This window comes from Patella vulgata, chromosome 5, assembly GCF_932274485.2.
Source record: "Patella vulgata chromosome 5, xgPatVulg1.2, whole genome shotgun sequence".
NCBI classification, from domain to species: Eukaryota; Metazoa; Mollusca; class Gastropoda; family Patellidae; genus Patella; species Patella vulgata.
This window is the reverse complement of record NC_065883.2, coordinates 32,505,603-32,533,491: the sequence shown is the minus strand read 5'-3', so window position 1 is coordinate 32,533,491 and position 27,889 is coordinate 32,505,603. Positions and strand designations below refer to the sequence as shown.

General features: G+C 36.3%; 2 protein-coding genes across 2 annotated transcripts; one reads left to right on the top strand and one right to left on the bottom strand.

Annotated features, from left to right (window-relative positions):
* Positions 1-1,382: 1,382 nt before the first annotated feature.
* LOC126822513 (GDP-fucose protein O-fucosyltransferase 2) lies at positions 1,383-17,684 on the top strand. The gene is made up of 9 exons (XM_050551447.2): positions 1,383-1,626; positions 5,040-5,293; positions 6,352-6,473; positions 8,899-9,035; positions 9,185-9,251; positions 9,391-9,516; positions 9,775-9,952; positions 10,563-10,692; positions 15,697-17,684. Exons 1-9 carry the CDS (start codon positions 1,484-1,486, stop codon positions 15,851-15,853), a joined length of 1,314 nt encoding a protein of 437 aa, XP_050407404.2. The 5' UTR covers positions 1,383-1,483; the 3' UTR covers positions 15,854-17,684.
* Positions 17,685-22,444: 4,760 nt separating this feature from the next.
* Positions 22,445-27,812, bottom strand: LOC126821743 (neuronal acetylcholine receptor subunit alpha-10). The gene is made up of 7 exons (XM_050550231.2): positions 27,583-27,812; positions 27,019-27,164; positions 26,403-26,447; positions 25,722-25,831; positions 24,945-25,489; positions 24,557-24,750; positions 22,445-24,080 (listed from the first exon to the last, which is right to left on the bottom strand). The coding sequence occupies exons 1-7, from the start codon at positions 27,644-27,646 to the stop codon at positions 23,460-23,462; spliced, it is 1,725 nt and encodes a 574-aa protein (XP_050406188.2). The 5' UTR covers positions 27,647-27,812; the 3' UTR covers positions 22,445-23,459.
* Positions 27,813-27,889: the final 77 nt, after the last annotated feature.

The following is a 27,889-nucleotide window of genomic DNA, read 5'->3' as shown; positions in this document are numbered from 1 at the left end:
AAGATTTCGTCATCGGCCCAACTCTTTTCAAAGCTGTGGTTGCAAAATGTCGAATTCGCACTTTTTGCAGACATTAGGCCTACAGCTTTCTGGAATTCATCACAGGATACGGTATCGAACAAATAAAATTTTCGCAAGAATATAGGCATACTCGTGATCATATTATGATTATCTGTTGATGAACAAATGACTGAGGATTCAAAATATCGGACTGATAGCAATAGAAAAATTGAGTCAAAGTTAATGAGACGAATGAAAATGAGCCCTTTCATGCCTAGAAATGGTTCCACCAGGCCCCGTAGCTAGCTTGCTAGCTTCGGAGGGGCAGTGAAGTTTTTAGGGGGGGGGGGACAGTCTACAGTAGGTATTTTACAGCTATGGTCGGCAAATTTTTTGGGGGGCCTGGGTTCCACTACTACTGATGTCTTCTGCCTAACTCAAACACAGTTTTTAAAACGGTAAGGGCGGATCCAGGGGGGGGGGGGAATCAAAACTTTTTATGAGAAATGTTTCTCTACCGTGTGCTTTGGCTTTAAATATCGTCAGATTTGGGACAGGATGGGCACTCAAAGCGCGAGATAATGATGTAGACATTATGTGATATCACAATTGATGCTTTAATTGCATCCATGAAATTGAATCACAATTCACAATGTCATTGTATTAATTCATAATAAAAATTGACGTCAAACGAGATGTTGAATTTCTCTGTTTAAAAAGCTCAATGTGTGTGTAGGCCTATATATAGCCTACGATAGAGGCAATGCGTGTGGTGGGGGGGGGGATACATTGTCTCAGAAACCTGGCAAACCCCCTCCTGCAAAAATTCCTGGATCCGCCCCTGAAACATACATTTAATTGTAGCTATTCCATGCCTTGATTTTGAATCCTTACATTACACAATGTGCGTATTTAACATCAATCTTATTTGAATAAAATACAAAACTGAAATTTAAATTAGAGACAAATGTCCTTGGCATGAGCTTGGATTCACGGCTATCGACCGTGGAAGCCACACATCGACGCCGACGGCATCGGCAACCGCGTACAATAATATCAGCAGTGTTTTTCACTTTTTCAATATTATTTATATATAGGCTATATATATTAGCCCCTCCGAATAACTTCTGTATAACTATAAGGTTACTCAGTGCCATGACAGTCTATTTCAGTATTTGAAATTTCAATTTGACGTGTTTTCATGTTTGCGTGATGCAGGGTAGCGGTGGTGTTATCATTTTTAATGCTACACATGCAGTTGTGTTTCACTAACAAAATAATTCCAAGTGTCTGTGTTTGATTCACATGGTCAACAAATTAATAAGAACCACTAGCCTAGCCTATTTAAAATAAAATTCTTTCGTGGGGAAGTTTCACACACGGCAATCCGCACATGCGCAATACACGGAGCACGTTGAAATAAAATGTGATTTTGAACCAGTGAAATACTGACACACCGTATGAAGTGAACAGTACCGAAAACATGACTACAGTTCGGCACCTGTCGGGATATTTATTTCTTTCGGCATTATTTATTATTGATGCATATTGTGGAGTTAATGAAGATACAGCATTCGATGCAGGAAATGGTGTTTCTATGACTTTTGCAGAGGCTAAAGCACCAAGGTAAAAGAAAAACTTCTTCGGATATCAATAGAGTCTAAGAGACTCGTTCTTTACTTCTTTAATAAAAGTCTTTTTACTTAGACACCCCGTTATGACAACTAGCCTAGATGGTTTAATTAGTGGTATTAGTAACACTATTAGTAATAGTTTTAGTTTGAAATTTTTTTGATCAAAAATTCTACCACTAGTACCAGTGGTTAAAAGTGGTGTATTATTGATAAACTATTATTATATTACTGTTACGATCTACTTGAGTACTTACTTCTGCAAACTGATCGATCAGCAGTAAATATAAAATAATATCTTGGTTGCTCGTGCTACTACACTACTAGTACTACTATCACACAAAGATGCATTCCCATGAAAGTTATTTCCAATAAAAGTAGGGGATATTGAATTGAAATGCAAATACCTATGCAGGTTGTGATATGATTGATAAATAGTCATGGACTCTTGACATGCTTTTAGAGTATCGCCCCAACAGAACCACTAGCTGCACATGCGACATGCAATAGCACCATACACGTGGGCTAGGGGTTCATTGTCAAATTTGACACTTCAAGGAAGGGTTGATGAAAACTACTGCGTGCTGGGTTATCCTATCCATGTTTGCTTTCCTATCGGTTCTTGCATAAGATTTACTGATTAGCGTATCTTTGCTTTAGTGTGTTACGTTTAATTTGCAATGAGACGTCTTCAAGATGATGAACGTACGTCTACGTGCTATTGGCATGCTCCAAATGGGTTGTACACAGCGAGCAGTTAGCCAACATGCTTTTAATGTGTCACAGTCTGTGATCAGCAGACTGTGGAACCGGTACCAACAAACACACAATGTTGATGATAGACCTCATTCAGGTCGTCCCAGAGCCACTACACGAGCCTAGGATCGATACATTCATACACAGGTCCTGCGAAATCGAGGACAAACGGCTGTAAACTTGTACCAAGTTACAGGAATTCGAGTTACACCCCAAACGATTAGAAATCGGCTACATACTGCCCATTTGCATGCGCGCCGACCGCGTATTGTGCCTCCGTTAACTCGCCAGCACATGGCAAACAGGCGTCAATGGTGTAGGCAGCGTAGAAATTGGGGTATTCGTCGATGGGCGCATGTAATGTTCTTAGATGAGTCAAGATTTACTCTGGATTTCACCGATAGGCGTGCTCACAGTTTGAGGCGTGTAAATGAGCATCAAGCTAACGTTAACGTCAGGCAGCATGACTGGCAGAACGGACTTGCATATTGTTCAAGGAAGGGTCACTGGTGTGTACTACCGCGACCACATCCTGGCACCGATAGTTCTGCCCTTTGCTCAACGTGCAGCTCGATGTTTCATCTTTCAAGATGATAATGCCTGTGTCCACCGCGCTCATTTGATTAGGAGCATGCCACGATGAATTGCTGAATGTCTGAGGATTGGTGAGCAATTACCCATTACTCATTATTAAGACAAAAATCAAAAATGTCCATTTTCACTTTTGACCAAAGCCCGGTCCAGTGAGCATCGTAGGGGCGAACACCGCAGGTGAGAGTCCACGTGGGGGGTCTGGGTGGGGGGCCCTCCCACTGAAAAATTGGAAAATTGACTCCCTTTGACTTGATTTCTGAGCACCGTAGGGGTGAACCGCGCGAACACCGCAGGTGAGAGTCTGGGTGGGGGGCCCTTCCACTGAAAATTTTGAAAATTGACTCCCTTCGACTCGATTTCTGAGCACTTAAAAAATAGTTTTGGAGATTTGATACACTATAGTTTTGGCATCTTGTTAAACCATGGATTGATTAATACCCTGTAAAATCGAGATCAAAACACTGCTGCGGCTGACGTGCAGACAGAAATATACCCATAAAACAATCAGAAAGACGATTTTGTAAACCTACGCACCATGATATAGTGTTGGCACATGGGAAAAACCTTGTCAGCGATTTTCAAAACGTATGTATGTTGCCGCTCATTCTTCAACTTTTGGGCTCAGTAGGCGGCACAGTTTGGCCAGTGCGCGTGCCGCCTAGTCACCATGTTAAACGAGGCTCTGCTTTTGACAGTGTATCATCTCTTTGCAAGTGAAATGGGGCCGTCAGATAAGCCGCCCATATGAACTGTTTATGTTCATGTGTAGGCAATTGGCCTGTTATTAAAATACACTGGTTACCTCTAATAAAAACAGCAGTGCATTTCCGCAGTTTTGTATTGTTTCTGAATATCCCATACTTTTTTTGGAAGAGTATATATATGGAAAGTAGAGATGCCAAACCATACTAAAGTAGAAAAACATCCACGAGCAAGCACTGGGCAAAACTGTCAGTGTATCACTATAAACTGTCAACCCGACGGCTTATAACTTATTATAAGTTATTGTCTGCCAGCTGTATCAACACTGTATCAGATGAAGAAGTCTTTTAAATTTAACAATTTCCATTAATTTCTTCTGAAGTTATGGCCCTTGTTTCACTTTGTAGAACCTTGTGAATGCTCTAACTACAAAAGTTATATGATCTGTATGAAATTTATGTGCATTATTTAAATTAGTACAGTAAACCGAAGAAGCCTAGATCACATTCAACAATTTCCGGCAATTACTTCTAGAGTTATGGCCCTTGTTTCATCCAATATCAATGAAATTTATGCATTATTTGCATTAGTAAAACAAGAAGCCTATCAAGTTTTAACAATTTCCATTCATTACTTCTGGAGTTATCACCCTTGTTTCAATTTGTAGAACCTTGTAAAAGCTCACATGACAAAAGTTATCACCTGATTTGTATTAAATTGATATCTGTCTCTTAGTTTTGAACACTCCCATTTGTAAACGCTCCCATTGCCACCAAAAGAATGAATATGAGAGATCCCTCGTCGACTGCTCTGATGATTTAGCTTCTCTGGGCGTATATTTTGTTGCCTGATAACCTATCTTTAAAAACAAGATACCTATTTTGCTTTGTTTTTTATAGTTCAAAATTTTGTTTACTTCACTTTACAACACTAGGATCTGGAAGAGTTGTTATATAACCTGCGTTCTGGATGGTGTGGGGGACTATCCAATGAAACGCTCTGTTGCGGCGAGGTTTTGGCGTGAGGTGCACAGAACCGTGGGTAACCCACTAGAAACATCACCGCTGATTGGTTAATCAAATTTCTAACGTCGTAGGTTCAAAAGACGCTCGTATGACCTGTGACGCAACCTTCCACTACAACCAGGTCAGATGTTCATGTAGTAGAAGCCATCGAAAGTATAAAAAAAAGAAATGAAATATAGATCTGTATTTTAATCAGATTGCCTGCACAGTAATTTAATACAAGGAGTAGCATATCAACATGTAAGCTTGATCTTGTGTAGACTACTGACACTGGTAATATAATATGCAAGTATATATTTGTCTCCAATATTGATTTATTATATTATTTCAGATTTTTGCTGTATAATGTAAACTATGGTGAAGGTTTTAACCTAAGAAGAGATGTGTATATGAGAATAGCTAATCTAGTCAGAGTTTTAAATGAAGAAGAACCGTGGATATTGGTATTACCTCCCTGGGGCCGACTCTATCACTGGCAATCAAAAGATATAAAAAATCAGAATCGAATACGTTGGTCTCTTTTCTTCGATGTTTACAGTTTAAAGAAGTTTGCTCCTGTGGTAGAATTTGAAGAGTTTTTAACAAGTATGATTTCAAAACAATTGATAATTTAAGGGTTACTTTTCCAAAATAAAGTAGGCAAACCGAGGCTGCAGACATAATATAGTATATCTATATCTTCAGCTTGGATCGCATCTCATCTGTCATAAACAAATAAACTGTTTTGTCCCAAAATGCCAGCAACAAATTTTTGTACGCCTACATTTTCATGTAGACGTATATATTATCGTCGCCCCTGTCCGTATGTCCACAATTTGTTTGTGGACACTCTACAGGTCACAATTTTTATCCGATTTTAAAGAAACTTGAAATATTGGTTTATCCTCAAAAGATCTTGGTTCCTGTTGATATTGGCATGTATCATACTGTAACTTCATGGATTATGGCCTGTGATTGTACGAAAAATCATGTTTTTAGCTTTTAGACACTCTAGAGGTCACAATTTTGATCCGATATCGATGAAACTTAACATATATGTTTATATCCCAAAGATCTCAGTTGCTTTCGATATTTGCTCATTTCAGACTATACTGAATGTATGAAAAATCTATTTTTCACTTGTTGTTCCTCCAGAGGTCACAATTTTGATCCATAATGACAGTTGAGTTTGAATTTCATAAAAATCGGACTGAAACATCCGACAAAATGACCACTCTCCTTACGCAAATATGTTATGGAGGTCACATTTTTATACAATTTCAAAGAAACTTAAAATATATGTTTACATCCCAAAGATCTGGGTTCCTTTTGATTCTTGCGCGTATCAGATCGTAACTTCCTGGATTATTATAGCCTTGATGTTAGGTAAAGTCGCTTTTTTTTATCTTGTTCTCTGTCCATCTCTTGCAAAATATAAAATGTGGGCATATCTTGCCTGCAACTGCTGGTTAAATGCATATCATTGAACAAATAGAAAGTAAACACTGGTCTCATCCCAAATACCCCACTTTCTGTTTTGCTAAGATGTCATTTTAAGCTACAGACTTTGTTCATTGTCCGCATCTTCTTTTGCGATCTGCTGATACTATATTCAACCTTGATTGAAACCTAAGCTTATAGATTGACATGATCTTCTACTACAGTGAGTAAAGAACCTGTCATAGATGAAGTTTATTATTTACAAAACTATAAAGAAGGTTGGACTGAATGGGAAGAAAAGATGGACTTTAGACCATGTAATGAGAATAATCATTATTATTGGAAGGTAGATATGTTTCTGTGCAAAATCTCATAAACTTAATATAGTGTGCTGAACAGTCACAAGAACTTTCGTTTATTATACCCCCGGCCTCTACCCTTGCTAACTAAAAATTTGATAGGTCTGGCTGGAAAAGTTATCCAAAGATTTGAATGAACTGTGGTCTAGATTTACTTACACAATACATGTATGTAGTATCTGATTATAATAAAGACAGCTTTTACAACAGTAGGCCCTACTCTATATGCCTCATGCTCTGCGCATGCTCGGTTGATGGTTTATATCCGCCCACATTTTAATGTGGACGTATATTGTCCTTGCCCCTGTCCGCTCGGACGTCTGTCACAGGTCACAATTTTTATCTCCCAAAGATCTTGGTTCCTTTCGATATTAGCATGTATCAGACCATAACTTCATGGATTATGGCCCCTGATTGTACGAAAAATCCAGTTTTTAGATTATGGACAACTCTAGAGGCTAGAGGTAACAATTTTTTTCCGATTTTGATGAAACTTAAATTGTATGTTAATCACCCAAAGATATTGGTTCCTAACTTCCTGGATTATGACCCCTGATTGTATGAAAAATTGTCTTTTTATATGCCCACATTTTAATGTGGGTGTATCGTGTTGTTCGTCCATCCATCCATCCGTAATTTCCTTGTGTGTCATTTATGGGCCATGCCAACTTTCTGAAGCCATTTTTACTGAAAAACACAACTGCAAGGTATGTGATAATTCAAGCAAGACATAATTTATTCTACAGGTCACAATTTTTATCCAATTTTGACGAAAGATCTTGGTTCTTTTCGATATTAGCACTTTAGAAGTCACAATATTTATCCGATTATGATGAAACTTAAAAATATGTTTATATCCCAAAGATCTTGGTTTCTTTCGACCTTCATGCTTACACACTGGACCCTTTGTTTTGACCGGGTGTTCAAGTTACTGATCAACCTGTAATGTGTTGTTTTAGCACGTGCACAGGTGATCATTTGAGAAAAAGTAGGTGTTCATCACCCCAACACACTAAACCGGTGATTTTAATGCGTGCACTGTATTAGAAATAACAAGAAACATTGTGTTAATTAAAAAAGATAAATACATATTGTTAAAACAATAAATAAATGTTGTTTCAATGATTTCTAGTTTGTGAAATAGTAACATTAGCTAGAAAACTCATCCAACAGTATAAGGAACAAATACACGAAACCTAGTGAACTGGGATAAATTTCTGTTTGGCCATTTTTTAGATAGTTTTAATCGTTCCTTTTGTCTATTCTAACTAAAATAAATATTACGTTATCCATTGTCCTGTTGTGGATTTTAAAAATAGATTGCCACTAAACGTAACATACACCCACAGAGAGAGAGAGACATGAGGTTAACGTCCACTTGACTTAAACTAGGTCATTTAGGGGCTAAAATATGGTTCAATTTTACATCAATAATTTGCTTGCGCATATGGGTCTTTAGCAGTGGGAGGAAACCGGAGGACCGGGAGAAAACCCACAAGGCTGGACAGGCGACCCTACTCCTTGTCACGTACAACCGGGGAATCAAAACTCCGCCAGTAGACTTATTGATAGACCTCATAATACAATACGCTTGTGCTAACCATTCGGCACCCAATCCCCCCACATACGCCCACAGTAGCTAAGTCGTCCAAGCGTCAGATTTGTATGGCTTCTAGTTCTGACATTGGAATGATCTAATTTGTATGCATCGTAAATAGACAGACATAAACTGGCTATATTCAGGTTATGGACCCCTCCCCCAATCTGCTGAGTAAACAACAATATATGACGTGCAAAATAATGTATTGATACCTGTTATAGACGAATTGGTAAAACGATTTTGTGTAATAAACGTGCATCTCGTATCCGCCCATTTTTATTTATTCATACAACTTCTTACACAAACAACGAATCCAGTGTGTAAGTGAGTTATCGACCTTGACCTTGGGGTCAGTGTACAACTTTGCATGAGCTCATGTGTTCATCTAACTTGAACCCTTCTGTCTCAGTCGATAACCCTGACATATCAGGCAGTAACTTCCAGGATTATGGCCCCTGATAGTAAGAAAAATCACATTTTTAGCTTGTGGAACCTCTTGAGGTCACAATTTTTATCCGATATTCCAAAGATCTCGGTTCCTTTCGATATATTCGCACATATCAGACAGTATCTTTCTGGATTATGATCCCTGATTGTACGACAAATCACGTTTTTAGCTTGTGGATCTTCTAGAGTTCGCAATTTTTATCCGATTTAAAAAGCTGTTTAAATATATCACCGTTGTACCATAATAACAGTTGATTTTGAATTTCTTGAAATTCGTATTGAAACTGCCCGACAAAATGGCCACTCCCCGTACGCAAATAGTGTAAAAGTATGTAATACCAAGGTTGGTTTAACCTACCTTTCAGAACTTCGAAACTGGAAAATGGGATTCCTGGTTCTTTGGATATGAAGATCAAGTGACTGCAAGTAAATTTCAGTGTGTGTCATTCATGGGCCATGCAAGCTTTCTGAAACCATTTTTACTGAAAAACACAACTGCAAGGTATATGATGAATTTAAGCAAGACATAATTTAATCTTTATTTAAGGAAATATTTATGTATTTTTAATGGAGCTTGCATCATTTTTTTTGTCTCTCTGGCCATTTTTATTTTTGTTTAGCTTCTTTTGATATAATATTATGTCATTTTAGGTCAGTCATGATAGAAAGAGCAGAAACAGTTTTACATGATCAATTTGGAAATAGTGAATATTGGCAGGTAGGCCTACATATTTAATATATATCGCTTAACCTGTTATCAAAATGATGATATGCCAAGACTCCAACCAGCTCCAACCAAATTATGATACTAATTGTGAATGTATTTACAAGTAACTGTAATATGTCGATTTTTACAGGCAAGACGTAGTATGGTCTTTTCTACCACATTGAGGGATATTGGTAATGAATTCCGTGCCAAATATTTAGATTCTACAGATGAAAAGGATAATACTATATTTGAAGAAGATTGGACAAAAATGAAGGCAAGTCTTTATTTTGAAATGGCTTTCTTCTCTAGGGATCCAGTCACACCTAGTTAGACATTATCTTTTGGTGTTTATGTCAATAACATTTTGCTATGTAATACTTGCTAAACATTTGTCACAGAGTTGTTACAAATCTGTTTCCCTATAAATCTTATGATTGTAAAATTTGGACAAACTTGCTGGTGTTCATATGTTTTGTCACCTGTTTCATTTAAAGAACAACTGGTAAAAATGTTTTTTTTTGTCATTTTATAGAGAAAACATGGAGAGGCTAAAGGTGGGCAATATATTGGTGTTCATCTACGAAGAAAAGATTTTTTACGAACATCCAGACATTTACCATCATTAAAACATGCAGCTAAACAAATAGAAAAATTGTTAATAAAATATAATTTATCTAAAGTCTTTATAGCAACTGATGCACCTAGGGATGGTAGGCACACTGTTTATTTGTTATCTTTTTTTTGTAGTGTCAACAGATCGAAGTGAGGTGGTCACATTTCAGGGTTATAATCTTATAATTTTGTTAGTGTAAATTTGTGCATGCATTAAGTAGTGACACAATATCCCAATCACAACATAGAGTTGCATTCCACCACATTGTGACAATACTGACTGGACCGTAACCTACTGCTTCTTCAGTTTTATCGATATCAGACCTGGACTTGGTACAGTACACCTTATTGGACTGTTAATGAGATTACCGGGTTTTGGCATTTTCAATAAAAAAAGTAATTCTAATTTGACTATAAAAGTTTCATTGGGGATGTTCAAATTAGATTGTATTCAATATTTGAGAGCAATCTAGTTATCATAACACTATAGAAAAATAGATGTTTGAGAACAGTCTGCCATATTACTACAGGGATATAGATGTGTAACTGTCGGAGTGATAATATCTCTTTAATTCCAACAAATTCATTTTATTGTAAATTCCACATTTTAACAAGATTTGTTAAATTTTTTAAACATGTACATTGTATACTAAAATGAAAAGATGTTTAAAATTTTTTGCTTGTTAATTTATGGTTTGTTTTTTACAGAATTTGAAGAATTAAGTGAATATTTATCTGATTTTGAAGTATTAGCATTTAATCCTACATCAGAAGTTAGAGAAGAATATAAAGAAGGTGGCTTAGCTATAATAGATCAGTGGATATGTGCTCATGCTAGGTTAGTATAGATACATAATATTCAGATGGTGTCATCACAAGCATCAAAATTAAACAATGTCGTACACAGCCCTTTTTTAATATAAAAAAAATAAGTCCAACATTTTGCAGTTCTCCCAATCATAAAAGAGTCCAGTACACTTGCTACCAGAGCTAACTAAACACCTAAAAATATGCTTTTGCTGCCATTTGCACTTTTTACTACCAATCGGTGTGGGAGGGGGAGAAAATCTTAATGACTTTTCATCCAAATAATACACCTCATGGAAATGTGGTCATATATTGCCCCCACCTGTTCGTCTATCCATCTGTTGGTCTGTTGTCCACAATTTCGTGTGAACACTATACAGACTACATTTATCATCTTATTGTTTTGAAATTGATATATGTTGTTTATATTAGTGAGATGAACAATCCTATTTAATTTCAATATTTTCCGTCAATGTATTCTGGAGTTATGGCCCTTGTTTCACTTTATTGCATCTTGTGAATGCTCTTAAGAACGTATCCGCGAGAGCACCATGCAGGTGGTGACAGGGGTCATGTCAGCGATTTCGATCATATATCCCATGTGGGATGGGTTAGGGCCCAAATGCACGCAAAAGCAATATTTGACTGATTGGACCCCTCCTTATCCTCGGGAATGGCGTTTGAAGTTTTATCCTCAGAAAAACAGCAAAAATCGATTTTTTAGAGGTTGAACTTTGAGAGGCTGCCTCAAGTAACCCAATCGAGATAAAATAACCTAAACGGGATATGATACAGTCAATGTTGTTCTCTAACAGAACATATTAGTTAAAGTTCGAAATCTGCACAGTGGTCCATATTCAGACTGGATGCCAAACCCAATCCTAGGAACCATAGATTTGATACCCTAACTTTGAGCGGATGTAGCGCCCTCTTTGCAGGGTTGCGGGAGAAATATGGTCCCCGGGGAGAAAAAGCATGACCACTAGAATCATATTCAAGAAAAAAATCCATTGCAGCCCAATATTGTGGATCACGGTGAACGATCAAAAAATAGAGAAAAAAGAGGAAAATTTAAGAAAAACAGCGAATTTGATATATCTGTCATAGTGTATTTCTCAATATTATCATCGTAAAAGGCTATCAAACAGTAAAGGATATCACACCAACCATAATACTGATCACTGATCAGATTCGTCGTAAAAAAAAGTACTAGATACTCAGTAGTGGGTGTGGCACCTTCATTTGCGTATGATATAACTGATGTGTAAGAAAACAATAAAAAAAAGTTTGAGTGGGCATTAACCCGGCGTAACAAACGTATTAGGTAGTTTTCTTTACTTGATACATGTTGATAATCCATCGACATCAATATCAAAGTTTTGCTGCTGCCTCTCACTGGGAGTCTGTCCGTGAACATTGAATCCCAGTGAGAGGCTGCCTCTATGCTTCTGACCAATGCATCAGTTTATTGCAATCATCCGCATACAAGCAAATATGACAACAAGACAGACAAAAGGACGATACAGACATAAAATCGTGTGAGAAAACTTTGACACAATTTTGACTATAGGGGAACATTAGTACAATATGGCTATGCTGATCGGGCTACCCGGGGCACTAGCATGGACAGCAAAAACAATGCGGAAACGCATGCTCTACCATAGTCCCATTGATCCATGCTAAACTCATCCTAAGAAAAATCACAATGTAAAATTTGACAGGGAGAACATGGCGCAAAAGAACAAAAGTTTATCTTATAATATCACAGTGAAAGCATTATGCTATTGGCACTGCGTATCAAGGGTACCCGTGAGTCTATAGAGATAGGACAGCGAGAATAATGTGGATACCCACTGCCCTATACTAGACTCATTCTAACAAAAATCACAATGCAAAATTTGACAGGGAGAACATGGCACAAAAGAACAAAAATTTATCTTATAGATAAATAGACACCGCGTATTGCGGTTACCCGGGAGTCTAGCTAGGGCAACGAAAACAATTTGGATTCCATCGTAGTCTCACTGCCCTCTGACTAGACTCATTAGCAAACTAAAATGCAGCAATTTAGGGGCGCCAGCACTAAGGAACGAAAATAGGTTAGAGATCATACTATTGAATTTTATACAGTGTCCATGACACAAGGTCATGTCGGCAACGGAAAATAGTGGACACAAGACCCATGATAACCTGATCCTACTGGCACAATTACATTCCACTTCTTATGTACATGTATTTCAATCGACATCAACAATTTTACATGGCCACATATCTTCCGTTTCTTGTTGTCGCGTGGATGTTCTGGATATTTACACAGTCTGGATGGCTGCCAGCTCAGACCCAACTTGCATCTATGAGCTGGTCATATAGTTTTTGAGCAGTCAAACTTTTGAAATTCAAAATTTCCAACTTTAGCCAGAATGAGTTTCCATTCAGTTTGAAGATCATGCTTGGGAAGGTGTAATCGTCCTAAATGACCTGTAATGTCCTTTTTACAACTGCCTAGCATTACTATAGTCCTTTCACTTGGATATGCGCTACATAACCCACACTCCATGGATGAGCATAGGGCCGAAAAAGCGCATTTTAGGCCCAAATTTGACATGTTTTTAGAAATTTCGATTTTCCGAAAGGAGAGGCTCTTGCATGACTGGAGTCCAAACTTCACTGATCAGCACGCGTCTTGTAGGCACCGATGACATCGTTTTTAATACTCAGGAAATGCGAGAGATGGAATGAAGCTGAAATAAACGGCCTGAAATAGGAAAGCAACAGGGAAGGAATATATCATAAAGATCCAATTTTCACATGTTTACGGACGCCGCTGCTCACCACACTATTGCGTTGCATCCAATTTTATTTTTTATTTTGATAAAGCATGCTATGAACTTCACAACGACTGTATGAGAAACTATGACATACCTGCAAAGGGGGTGCTACAAGGATTTTTGGGAAAGCTGTATTTTGCGTCTTACAAGATATGCCATTTTCACAGAGCTCTGAAACCCCCATAAGACAACATTTGATAAAAATGGTGCCCATGTTAGAAAGTCGGACAGATGGCCTTTGCAATGAGAGCATGACAACTACCCAACATAACATACTTTATGAACAGCGATATTTCAAATATTTGCTATTTTCAATGAAAATTCAATGAAAAAATAGCTATTTTCGAGTGAAAACTACTGTTCTAGCTGTAAGCCCCAGGGTAGGTTTTGGGCTATGGGACTTCACCATATTTAGAGTAATGCTTAGGTGGTCCAATAACAAGAGTATGGTTAAAAATTTCAAACCTGGTACTTTGGCGTTTTTTTCGAATTTTGCATGGTTTTCTCGCGGATTAATTCTTAAGATCAAAAATTATCATCCGATCTGTATGAAATTTATATGCATCCTTTAAATCAGTGAAACGAAGAAGCCTATTAAATTTCAGCAATTTCTGTTAATTTCGTCTAGAGTTATGGCCTTGTTTCACTTTGTTGAACCCTGTGAACGCTCTATTAACAAAAATTATCATCCGATCTGTATGAAATTTATATGCATTATTTAAATTAGTGAAACAAAGAATCCTATTGAATTTCAGCAAATTCTGTTAATAACGTCTACTGTCTGTTCCAGGTGATACTACGACTCGAAAATTGCTTGCTATTTCTTCAATTTTTATTTAAAATGGCTAAAACATGATGAAATAACTGGAATGGTCATCCTATTGCTTTCTGTCTTGTGAGAATTAAATTCAGATCAAGCTGTATAGCTTCTCTTCATTGAAAAATCATGGTTTGTTGACATCTTGGTACTGAAAACAGTGATGTTTGGCCTATTTATCTGGAAGAGCCTACGCGAATAAGGTGTGCTGGGTTAGCTTTCAATCGTTTTGCCCTGCTTGGATGTGTAGGTGCCCAGCAGAATATAACTCTTTTGAAAGGGAGAGAGAGATGGATTTTAACCCACTCGACACAAACTGGCTCATTTCGGAATAACACATGGTTCAATTTTATTTCAACAATTCGCTTGCGAGTAGGGGATTTAGCAGTGGGAGGAAACCGGAGGACCCGGCCAAAACCCACTAGGTTGGACAGGCGGCCCTATTTCTTGTCACGTACAACCGGGGAATTGAAACCACGGCAGTTGACTCAATGACAGACCTTATGATACAATGCGCACGTGCTAACCATTCGGTCATCTAACCCCCAGACCACGTTTGTTTGTCCCACCGACTTGAATATTTAATTACCCTGCTATTGTGCACACATGTGATGAAATTTTGGAAGGTGGCTGCAGGACTTACTCAAAAATAACTCGGTCCACAATATCCACTGGTTATGGCGGTTTGCATAGTTATTCAGTAGCTTAAAATTTGCTTGAGAACCATTGGAAATTTTAAACTTGAGCTAAAACTGGCATGATGATCAACTAATTTTCTATTTAGCGTAATTCCTAATGAAATCCTCAACAAAAATAAAACTACTATTATAAAATATTATTTAGACAGTTATTAATTCAATAACACGGCATATGTGTCTACCATCGAATTAAAATGCATTATGTAAGATTTAGATAAAGAGCTGACAGTTTAAATATAATAGTTTAAAAATAGATAATGATAAAGGAATATATTGACACTCTCGGAAATGTCAAAAATTTAAAACGAATTATGGATTTTCGTTTGCTCTTATATATGACTAATATGCCATTTTAAATTAGTTATGTTTCAGCCTTAAGATCCAAATTGTAGGAATTCGAAAGTTGGCATCAGTCTTGCTCTGCTCATTTACAAGGGCAGCTAAATTTTAACCCGCAAAAGTGTTCCGAAAAGGTTTTCTAAGAATACCGTAATTCTGGGTCAGTCGGATAATTATTACCTAGTTTATACCCTAAAAGCTAGATCTAGGACGGAAGATAATTTAAGTAAATTTGTGTTTGATATGTATTGACAGCTGATCAGTACATATTATGTTATCATCCGATCATCCGACGATTTAGCTGCTGTGGACGTATGTTTCGTTGCCTGGCAACCTATCTTCTTATCTTTCAGGTATTTTATAGGAACTGAAGAATCTACCTTTTCTTTTCGTATTCAAGAAGAACGTGAAATCCTTGGCTTTGATCCAGAAATGACTTTCAATAGACTATGTGATGATAAAGAAAAATTTGATTGTGAAAAATCATCAAAATGGACAATTACATACTGAAATTCAAAGAATACATTTAATTGTTAAGGTGACAAATACCTTAAGGGTTTAGTTTCAACGAAGGGCGAAGGTGATTGTTTTAATTTATGTTTAGTAATTTTTTTTTTTTCTAATCTTGAGTTACTATCAAAATGGGGTTCTTTCGTCACATCCAAAAATCAAATCCTTTTAAGATCAAATTATTCATTTTGTAAATCACTGGTAGCTAATTGTTAAATTCCTTATAAATTTTAATCAATACATATTTAAATTCTGCAGCAATGTCTTCAGGTAAATATATTTTGTGGATAATAATTATATCAATAAGTACTAAATTTATAACATAATTGTCCCCCCACCTTTCCAAGAAAGCAGAGGACTATTAAAATGGATCTGTGCGTCACATTTTTGGGATACAATAACTGCTTCTAATTGAGCTAGAATGTTGGAACTTGATCACTTTGAAAAATCTTGTGTACATTCTTCTAGAGGGTAAAGCTAATATCCGATTGACTTCAAATTGATTTTCATTGATTTCCAATAATTACTGTAAGAGTTATGTCCCTTGATCACTATTAAAAATCTTGTGGACATTTTAGAGGCTAAAGTAAATATCCGATTGACTTTAAATTTATACACTGTATTTTCTATGATTTCCGATAACTTGAACACAATAACTCTGCTTCCAATTGAGTTAGAATGGTAGAACTTGGTGTAGATGTTCTTGTCTGAGTTCGGTAATAACACTGCCTCTAAATGAGGTTGACTGTTCCAAGTTCGATGATGAGCATTTTATTGCAAGATGTTTTTTTAAAAGATAAATGTGCAAATAAACAAGGAGTGTCATCTATTTATTTTAGGATTGAGTTGGAGGACATTAGCCTCACTGTTGGCTTGTTTAATATATTGTTTTCTCTTCTTTGCATTTAATTTTTTAAAAATCTATTGATTTGCCACTTTACCTGTCGGTTTTTGGATTAATAACGTTCAATAATGATATTTTTTTTATTATGATGATTTAAAGGTATATTGGCCTTTATTCTGTAGACGTTAAAGATTAATCCTGTATATAGTATGAATTTAGTGGGGTTTTTTAAATTAATATGTTAAAGATTACAAAGTTTCGAAATTCTGGTATAAGCCTATGTTAGTGAAATATCTGGTTTTTTATTATCTTGTTGAACAAAAAGTGGACAGCACAAATTAAAAAGAAATCCTAAATATAGCAGCCAGTTCTGTGTTACAACTGCCAAGGAAAGATTGAGATAGAATTTGAAATAGAAACATGTGAACATGACCGCATAAAACACAAGTATATTAAAAATCAGACTGCAGTTAGCAATCGTAGCCTGATATGCGGAATAAAAGATTTAAATGTTACTGTATATAACAATGCAGCTTGAGCTACTAGTCACAAAAATGAACATTTTATGCAGAGAAATGTTCTGATTTATCTGAGGGGCAATATACCTTTAATTATCTGTGTGTTATTGTTTTTATTATAAAAGTTATATTTTGCTTGGTTATATATCAAATTATTTTCAGCATAATAAATGGCTCTTTACACTATTTTATAAATAAATTGTTTATTATACATTAATGAACTGTTTTGTGATAAGAAATGTGAGCACTATACATTATCAGGCCTGTTATATGTGCAAACTCATGGGTTGGAATCGGGGTTTGTGAGTAACTAGCAGTAGGGGTCGCCTGCATAACTATGTGACTTTTCTTCGGGTACTGGTATTCTGGTTGCATCAGACTAATGTAAACCCATGCGCTCAAGCATGTTATTTGTTAGTCCTGAAATGACCTGGTTAATGTTGAAAATAAAGGACAATTCCAAAATAAATCACAGTGTGTAATATTTATTATGTGCAGTTAACAAAAAATAAATGGAATACTGTAGTAGAAATATATTTGTGATAAGCGAGGCTATCCAAAATGACTTCATCAGGGTCAGCATGAGTAGAATATGAACATGCAATTGTTTGATTAGCAATTCCACAAATTCCACCAATGAAAGTAAAACAGCTAGACAGATGGCTTGGTCCAGCAGTGGAATAAATCACTAATAAATATGATATCATAAGTCCATTCAAAGTCCATAAATATAAAAAGACAAGCACACAAGTATCCAGGACCTCAAGCGAAAAAAATAGTCGGTTGCAAAATAAATGCAATCGGTCGCAAAATTAGTGCAGTCGATCTCAAAATAAGTGCAGTCGATCTCAAAATAAGTGCTCACTGAATTAATGAGGTAAACAAACAGTGCCAAAATGGAAGGAAAAATCCCAAATTGCATGAATCCGTGCACCTAAATTGCATACGTCACGCTACTCACCCAAAACTTTAGTATAAAATAACCTTGTCAACTTATCATGTTTGAAAAAAAAAAAAAAAATGTTTTTTACCCTTATTCTGTTGTGAGTTGGGGGGGTTGGATGGCTGAATGGTTAGCGTGCGCGCGCTGTATCATAAAGTCTGTCATTGAGTCGAATGACGTGGTTTCGAATCTCCGGTTGTACGTGACAAGGAGTAGGGTCGCCTGTCCAACCTCGTGGGTTTTCTCCGAGTCCTCCGGTTTCCTCCCACTGCTAAAGACCCCTACACGCAAGCAAATTATGTAAATAAAATTAAACCATATGTTAGTCCCGAAATGACCTTGATTGTGTCGAGTGGACGTTAAACCCCATTTCTCTCTCTCTCTCTGTTGTGAGTTGATCTAAGAAAAAAATTCCACCCAGGGAGAAAAATAGTCAGTCTCAAAATAAGTGCAGTCACTGCAGTCGGTCTCAAAATTATGCATCGGTGACTGATGAAATGAATTAATGAGGTAAACAAACAATGCCAGAATAGAAGGGAAAAATCTCAAAAACTTAAAATAAATACAAGTGCACCTAAATTTCTTGCGTCACATAGTCGGTCTCAAAGTAAGTGCTCACTGCAGTCGGTCTCAGAATAAATGAATTAATGAGGTAAACAATGCCAAAATAAAAGGGAAACTTTTTTCGTGAATCCGTGCACCTAAATTGCAACAGTATAGTATAAAATAACTTAGTCAACTTGTCATGTTTGAAAAAAAAAATTCCTGTTATGTTGGTCTAACAATTTGATACCTTAAATTATATTATTGATTGTCATACGAATAACATTAGTCGAACAGTTGGTAAGAAATTATCGGAAGCATAGTTCGTTTCAGAAATACGTAGAAAAATCTTTAAATTATGAAATGTTAAAGTTACAATTTCATATTTTCTAAGAAAGTCAAAACATAATTATTTCTATGTCTTTTGCTTAATAGGTTGTCAACTCACCATTATACGATCATAGGTGTCATTCTCACACTTAAAACTCATTTACACCGGCAATAATAACACAATTACCTCCCTTGTTTTCTATTCTCCACCATGGAGTAGCTAACTTCAAACGATTGAATTTGTCGATGAAAATGACATTTTTGCCAATTTCTCAACTGGCAATAGTGAATTATAGGATTAATAGGATTATTCTTTAACAAGGTAGGACTCTTTATAGATACCATCTATTTTAAGGCTTTCTTTTAATAAATTTTAAAAATATAACTTAAAAATATGAAATTGCAACTTTAAGGTGATCTATTGAACTTAAGAAATTAAAACGTATTTTATTTGTGTAAGTATTTTCTGACCATCAGAATTCTGCTATGATATCATTGCAACTTTAAGGTGATCTATTGAACATAAGAAATTAAAACGTATTTTACTCGTGTAAGTATTTTCTGACCATCAGAATTCTGCTAAACCTTTCCCCAGACCCCAAAGTCCAGTAAATGGCATTTCAGAGACCAAGTAATCACCCCTGTGAGAAAAAGTCCCCTCAGGCCCAGTCCCAAAATATTAAAAGCTCAGTTACATAATCTAAATTTTGTTCGCACCTACGGATCTCAATCTATTATGTCCTTATTCTTCAACTCCTCTGTCTCATACGATCTCATCACTATCATATTCAAAGTTACAGTGAATCACCCAGTTAATAGCACCAGTAGTGAGTGGGGAGACAGAAGGAGGCGAAACTGACGGACGGGCCTCAAGATTCTGCCTCATTTCTTACCCTCTTGTTAAGGAGAATTTGATCCTTGCCCCAGTCCCCAAAAATTAAAAGGTTAGTTACATATCTGAAATTTTTTCACGCCTACGCCCATAGATTCCATTATGATATCATTCTTCCACTCCTCTGGTCTTTACTGCCTCAGCACTATCATATTCACGGTTATAGTGAACTGCCCAGTTTGTACCGCTGGTGCGTGGGGCTTGGGTCGTCAGACTGTACAAATTAATGTTCTGACAACTATTGCAAAACAGGCAGAATTGACTGGGGCAGATTTCTGGTTTTCTTGTTCACAAGAATTTGCTCCCGGCAATGACCTCAAATGCCAGGATATTGATTCAATTTTTTATACGTCCACATTATGAATGTGGAGGTATATTGCCGTCGCCCCTGTGTGTGGGTGAGGGTGTGTGTCGCCTACAGGCCACAATTCTTAAGTGATCATCTTCAAACTTTACATACTTATTCCTTATACCCTAAGGATGATCCCTATTGTTTTTGGTGCATGCCCGACCCCCAGGGGCAGAGCCACGCCCATTTTTTGTATTTCTTTGTTTGTCATCTACAGGCCGCATTTCTTAACGTATCATATTGAAACTTTGCATACTTATTCTTTGTACCCCAAGGAACATCCCTATCGCTTGGGGTGCATGCCCAACCCCCAGGGGCAGAGCCACGCCCATTTTCTTTTTGTGTGTCTGTGTGTTGCCTACAGGCCACAATTCTTAAGTTATCATCTTGAATCTTTACATACTTATTCCTTATAACCTAAGGAAGATCCCTATTGATTTTGGTGCATGCCCGATCCCCAGGGGCAGAGTCACGCCCATTTCTTATATTTGTTTGTTTGTCGTCTATAGGCCGCATTTCTTAACGCATCATCTCGAAACTTTGCATACTTATTCTTTGTACCCTAAGGAACATCCCAATCGTTTGGGGTGCATGCCTAGCCCCCATGGGCAGAGCCACACCCATTTCCTTTTTGTGTGTCTGTGTGTTGCCTTCAGGCCAAAATTCTTAATCGATCGTCTTGAAAAATTTTCATATGAATTCCTTATACCCTAAGGATGATCCCTATTGTTTTTGGTGCATGCCCGACCCCCAGTGGCAGAGCCACGCCCATTTCTTGTATTCATTGTTTGTCATCTACAGACCGCATTTCTTAAAGTATCACATTGAAACTTTGCATACTTACTCCTTCTATCCTAAGGAACATCCCTATTGTTTGTGGTGAATGCCCAGCCCCCAGGGACAGAGCCACACCCATTTTCTTTTTGTGTGTCTGTATGTCACTTACATCCTGCAATGCTTAATCGATGATCTCGAAAAACTTTTTTATACCTATACGTTATACCCTAAGGATGACCTCTATTTTTTTGGTGATTGCCCAACCCCCAGGGGCAGAGCCACACCCATTTTGTTCTTTGTGTCTCTGTGAGTTGCCTACAGGCCACGATTCTTAATGGATTGTCTTTGAACTTGGGATATGTTTCCTTATAGCCTAAGGACGACAATTGCATGTCACAACCCCCAGGGGCAGAGCCACGCCCAATTTTTATGTTTATCGTTTACAGGCCGGAATTCTGAATGGATCAACTTGGTATTTGGCATATGTATTCCTTATAGCCTAAGGGCATCAACTATTGATTTTGGTGAATGCCCCGACGCCCAGGGGCAGAGCAACGCCCAATTTTTGGCTTTAACGCCCAAAGGCCACAATTCTGAATGGATTATCTTGGAACTTGGTATACTTATTCCTTATACCCTAAGGACGGCAACTATTGATGTTGTCATTTCAACAGGATGGTACCTATTTATATTGTTTCCATATCCAACCCCCATGGGCAGAGCCACGCCCAGTTTTTGTATTTGTGGTCTACAGGCTGCAATTCTGAATGGATCATCTTGGAATTTTGCATATTTATTCCTTAAACCATAAAGACAGCAACTATTTATTTTGATGCTTGCCCCGACCTCGTAGGGCAGTGTCACGCCCACTTTATTGTTAGTATTTTGTCTGTAAATTTGGCAAAACAAACCCGACGCCTAGCCTTCTTGGCCTCTGATCATATTACAGCCATTTCATATTTCATTCTCTTCATTTTAAAAAGTACCATATCAATCAAAACTGGAATGTGGACGTATATTGCAGCGTTAGCGATGCTCTTGTCAAAATTTTCTCAGGGTGTTCAGTGTTATAGCCACTGCCCCTAAGGTTCACATAAATTTAATAACAGAATCAGTAACAGTCATCATATTATGGACATGTGCATCAGTCGGTCGCATTTTTGCTAAACATCCCCCCAAACAAAATCTTTATGTACGCCCCTGACAGTATCATGTGTTTTGAAATGAATAAGCATACATTTCCAGAAGTGAGCACCCAACACAACAAGATTCACCATTAGTTTTTGTGTCATTTAAATTTGACTTTCTTAAACAATGTATGTCTCCTTTTCCTTATCTATTATCTATGATTGCATGGCTGTAATTATCATAGTAGTAATTACTCTGTTACAAAGCTAACAACAAACAAGAACTTTATTTCAAATCCTTCTAAAGTAAATCAGTATAGACGTTGAGATCCAGTTTAACTATTTTATTGAATATCCAGTATCTAAGATTGTCATATATTTAATAACAGATGAACAGATAATAAACTTAGAGTAAATTAATGTATTTTATGTAAAATAACAATATATAAATAAAAGCTAGGCATTATGACCATTCTATTAATCCCTGGTCCCCCAACATCTTAAATATATGTTGAAATAAATTTTTAACAAAAATCATACATGTCAGTCTGAAACCTTAAAGATGCATTAAAAATTAGATAAAGAGGTGTCCGTCCTTGCTTTAATAGTTTAAATTTCTGTCAAATTATTCTTAGCCTTAATAGTTTTGAAAGTCAAGTACATGTACTATTGCTATGATAATGGATATAGTCTTGTTGATTATTCATTTTAACTTTTAATGAAGATATTGCAGACATTGTCTAATCCACTTTGTATCTTAGACATCCGATGGGCTAGAGAATTGATTATGGGCTTTTCATGTGAATAAATGTCTAAATAATAATTTATATAACATTTGAAACCCCAAAATAGGCAGATTTAGCTCTTACTTAATGCATCTTTCAAGGTGAATTGCCAAATTTAGTGGCATTGAGATATTAATTAATATTTCACTCTACAATGTAAAAAAATAATAAAATATCATCTGCGTACGCTGCAAGTTGCCTCAATTATCCAGTTGCTGGCCTGTACAAATTTAAATCTATCTCGAGAATAAACTCTGGTTGGAATAAGTATATACAACATTCCACATACAATTATAGGAACATTGACAGCTTTTGTCTTTATGACAGATTACATTGTTAAACACAGTTGTAATATTTAGCAATATCTCTATAAATGCTACAAATGGAAGACATTTTTAACTTTATTTTCAACATCATATGCTCAATGCTAAAGCAAAACAAATATTTATACATTATTGTTCATGGCAGAATGTAATATCTCTCCTAGGTTGATTGATCTTATACATCATCTGCTATATTTTGCAGTATGGCCTCTGATAATGTATCTTTCTGTGTTGTGTAATGTTGAGCTGGCAGTATTACCAGCAGAACCAAGTAGGCCATTATTGTGGCAACCAGAAAAAATATAAACAATACTCTATCTACTACAGCCGCAATTCTTTGCCACTCTGCAATAATGACCTTTTTCTTATGAATATCTGTCATAAGACTGATATCTTGTGCAGTTGAATAGGGGAGCTGGAGTAACTTGTTTTTGCTGGTCTCATTTTCCACCAATAACGGCTTGGTAGCGTCAGTCTCGGAGGATGTAGTGACCTTTTTGTCATTACCTGTGTGACTGCTATTACCATTTTCTTGTTCAGCCTTTTTCAAAGCTTCCAGTTCTTCATGACGATACCACACTTTCTCGGATGGATTATAAGATGATCTACAAGGAACAGTGGTGGTATTCACATTTGTGTCTTTTTGATCAGTTCCCAGTCCACCATTTGTGTTGTCATCATTTAAATAATCCTCAGAATTGTTATTCTGTTTGACTATAAATTCTGTTTCTGGTTTTAGAGAACACCTAGGTGTCATCATGCTTGGTCTCCTTAGTGAACCAAACATAAACAGATCCTGAAAAATATAATTCTGAAATGTTTTATTTTAAAACAGGCATTTTAGATTCATTCAATGGATCATATATGTCACATATTTAGAAGTAGAAAGGGTAATTGAAGAATATGTGAAAGTAACAAAATCTAGACACTGAGAACAAAAAAGATATATCGCTTATAATCAGTGCTGAATGCAACATTAAATCCGCCAATGGGAGAGTGGACTGATACCAACGGCTTGTTGGCAGTACAATGAAAACCAGAAGTCGGTGTCACCTACTTGCTGTTGTAAATGAGTTAAGCTAAAATTATGTTCAATTGCAATGAGAAGGGCAATTTGTGTTCTTCCAGTTCTTTATGTCAACATATCACATCGATTCACTTCACTCGGTGCCAAGTAATTATGCCTCTTTCTAGATCCCCAATTGGTCAAGTTTATAAATCGCTGAAATTAAATCTGTCCTACATTACCTATCATCTGAAATTGAATCTTACCAGATTAACACTTTTAGCCACCAGTTCTATATCATGATGCATACTAATAGCTTTAGATAACCATACTAATGTTAACTTTCTTAACCAGTTTGGAGCTCGTCTTGTCTTCATACCCCGATTATAGATGTTAATCACCAATACTGCGACAATGACTGACACTGACGTCATTGTCATCACTACACAAAGATAAATACCTGAAATTAATACAAAATATAGTTATGAACTTGACCCGAGCATTACATATCTGACTGAAATCCTTGTAATAAATGGGCACCGCAATTGATCCACATGAAAAACATTATTTTATGAGGCACAATTAAATATGAATTATGATTTGTCAAAACATTGATTGATTGTATTTGGCAATTGTAGAATTAATAAAACTTACCTATCAGTGGAACAGCTTCTGAAGTTGCAGGAACTTCTTCAGCTATCAGCAACATAAACATAGAGAATGCTAAGAAAACTGACAAGCCAAGAGTTATCTTTTCACCTGATGTAGGGGGCAACCAAAATGTCAACATAGTTAGAATAGACAACATTGTACACGGTACTATAATATTAAAGATGTAGTAAAATGTTTTACGACGTATGTGTAACATGAACGTCAAGTCTGGGTGTGTTTCAGTACAACATGAGTGACGTCTGATGTTTTTCTGTTGATTGATTGATAGTAATTCCCATTCACTGTTTTTCATATAATAAGATAAGTCCACCGGAGTGTCATTATTACTTATGATAAAATCCATCCAGTCTCCACTATAGATCCAGGAGCCAAATCTTAAAATACATATTTGGTCATCAAATGGGAAGAATGTAATATCGACTTTACAAGAACTTTTCAGTTTTACAGGAACCGGCCATAATACAGTGCCATCAGAATGGATAAGAACATATGATCCTTGCATAAAACCAGTTGACCCATCATCCACACTGAAAAATATTCAAATGTTTTAAACACACACAGGCACTTCACAATGCTGCCCTTCATTTAAGTAATTTAATGTATAATATTCATTGACTCAACAATGATTTTGAAAATTTATTCTTTGCTCTGTGATGGCATTTATAAGTAATTTGGAACCAGTTAAAATATAGGAGGAAAAATCTCATTCTCTAAATTTGAATTCAAAAATCAGCATTATACTGGCTTCATAAAACCTACTTGTTGTAGATAAAAGTGTCTGGAAGCCAAATACTTTTAGTAGGAACACGTAGTGATTGTATATTATTATATTCTTCCGGATCCCAGATTAAATTCTCATCCACCCATTCCTACAAATTGTATATATAATAAATATATTAAATAGTTAAAAATAATTCTGTTAAATCATCACATTTAAATTAATAGAAGTGCCGCTTCCTTGGCAAGATTCTTTGTTTTAGTGGCTCAGTGTGTGAGGTGCTGGTTTACTAACCAAGGGGTCCTGATTTCAATCCTGTTGTTGCCTGAGGAAGTTCCTCAGGATATTCCACCGTGGTGTAGGCTAGGGGCCTGGGAAGGAAGAGCATTTGGTTGTTTGATTGGGACAAAAAACAAAGTCCAGTGTACATGTTTGAGTGCTCATAAAAAAAACCTTGACAAGAATGCCGTAGCAGTGCTGAAGGGACAAAATTTATGCCATAGCACAGTGTAACCTATGGCGTGTGCCACAATGTTCAACACATGAAACATTCCTCATATCTATTGTTTTTGATTTAGAAGCATTATATAAGTAGATTGAACACCTAAAATTTTCTTTCATACTTCAATAAGTCATTTAGGGTAGCTGAACAAAGTGTCAAAATTTATATCAACCCGGGTGTGTATTTTACCTTCCAGGATCAACATACTTATTCCACCCACCTGATCAATAAACACATTAGTTGTTAAAACTTGATGACGCTCATCCTGAAACATATCAATAATAAAATATTTAATTAACAACATCCAGGTGTTGTTTTCTGTTATGGGAATGAACTCATTCTTTCAAAGACACACATATCAATAATACATGTATAACATATCAAACTGAATAATTGAGTGGTTCATTCAATTTACTGTTATTTGTTCGTTTCCCTCTGAAAGATTGACATAAGTCATTCTGTAAGTGTAGCAATGATATATTGAATCTATTATTGTAGTTTAATGTCCAATATTTCAGACTAAAATGCAAGAAATAGACTTGCAGAACACACAATAAAAAAAAATCTTAACAAAAAGCATATAGGTCCAAGAATTAGTAAAATTTATGGTCCTAATGTTATGGCCATGTAAACACACTTTCTATAGCTAATAAACACTGCCAGAAAATTAAAAAAAAAAATCCATCAACTCAAATATAGGTAGGCCCCTACATAGTAAAAAAATATTTTCAAATACACACAATAAAAAAACAAAATTTTCAACAAGCATTACCAAGACTTTCACAAACCTATTACAACTTGAGAAACATAGCTTTTAATCAAATAGTTAAACTTACCAAACCAACAATTTGATTTAATCTCAAAGCAAACTTGACAACTAGAACATGACTGGAGTTGATAACTGGACGAACAGAATTCTCATATCCAGTCATAATTTTTTCAAATACTCTCTGTTCATCTGGTATATAGATCTTCTTCTTTCCTGTTAAATTACATATACATAGTATCTAAGTATTAGTAATTATTTTCATAAACTGTTGCAGTCATGTTAACAAAGCCTGTTATTCTATTACTTACACTTGATAATAAAACCATTGTTCTACTCTATTTTCCCCACATCTAAAGTTTCTCTGCAAAACTGGACAATTTAGCATGGACGACATTGCTGCTGGTGGGTGTATTGAATGCCTGACAAGACTCTAATGTTTTCTTTTTTTTTCAACCCCATCCCTTCAACAATAAAAAAGGGGTGGGATGCATATATGTGAGAGATAATAGTCTCTTCTCTATAGTTCATTGTGCAATTTCTGAGAATACATGGAATTCAATAAAACAAAATATGTTTTATATAATTTGGACCAATAAAACCTATATAAATTCGAGAGCTAAGCCAGACTCACCGTATACTATAAGCAGACAGCTTGTAAATAAATACCAAACCGATATCAGTATCTTCATTTTCATAGTCGTAAATTTTGCACAGATTATTAAATCTACGTGTTATCCCTTTGGTCAATTTTATCGACTGAAGAATATTCTATCATTGCATAAAAATATATCCTACAGAAACTCGGCCCGCTTCTTTTCCTTCATGATATTGCAGTCGCCATTGGCATCAATTAATTGAACATCCGGGGAATCGCAGGAATTTAATTAGATTCCGTACACACGCGTCTTTAGTTCAAGGTCATTAAGGTCGATAAACAG

What these genes read in the sequence shown, in the direction of transcription:
- LOC126821743 (XM_050550231.2), bottom strand. Translation starts at nt 27,646, where the DNA reads ATGAAAATGAAGATACTGATATCGGTTTGGTATTTATTTACAAGCTGT. An exon ending in CTGTCTGCTTATAGTATACG is followed by an intron (nt 27,165 to 27,582) that starts GTGAGTCTGGCT and finishes GTAATTTAACAG; the next exon opens with GAAAGAAGAAGATCTATATA. An exon ending in CTAATGTGTTTATTGATCAG is followed by an intron (nt 25,832 to 26,402) that starts GTGGGTGGAATA and finishes TACAATTTGTAG; the next exon opens with GAATGGGTGGATGAGAATTT.
- LOC126822513 (XM_050551447.2), top strand. Translation starts at nt 1,484, where the DNA reads ATGACTACAGTTCGGCACCTGTCGGGATATTTATTTCTTTCGGCATTA. An exon ending in ATAATCATTATTATTGGAAG is followed by an intron (nt 6,474 to 8,898) that starts GTAGATATGTTT and finishes CCTACCTTTCAG; the next exon opens with AACTTCGAAACTGGAAAATG. An exon ending in GAAATAGTGAATATTGGCAG is followed by an intron (nt 9,252 to 9,390) that starts GTAGGCCTACAT and finishes CGATTTTTACAG; the next exon opens with GCAAGACGTAGTATGGTCTT.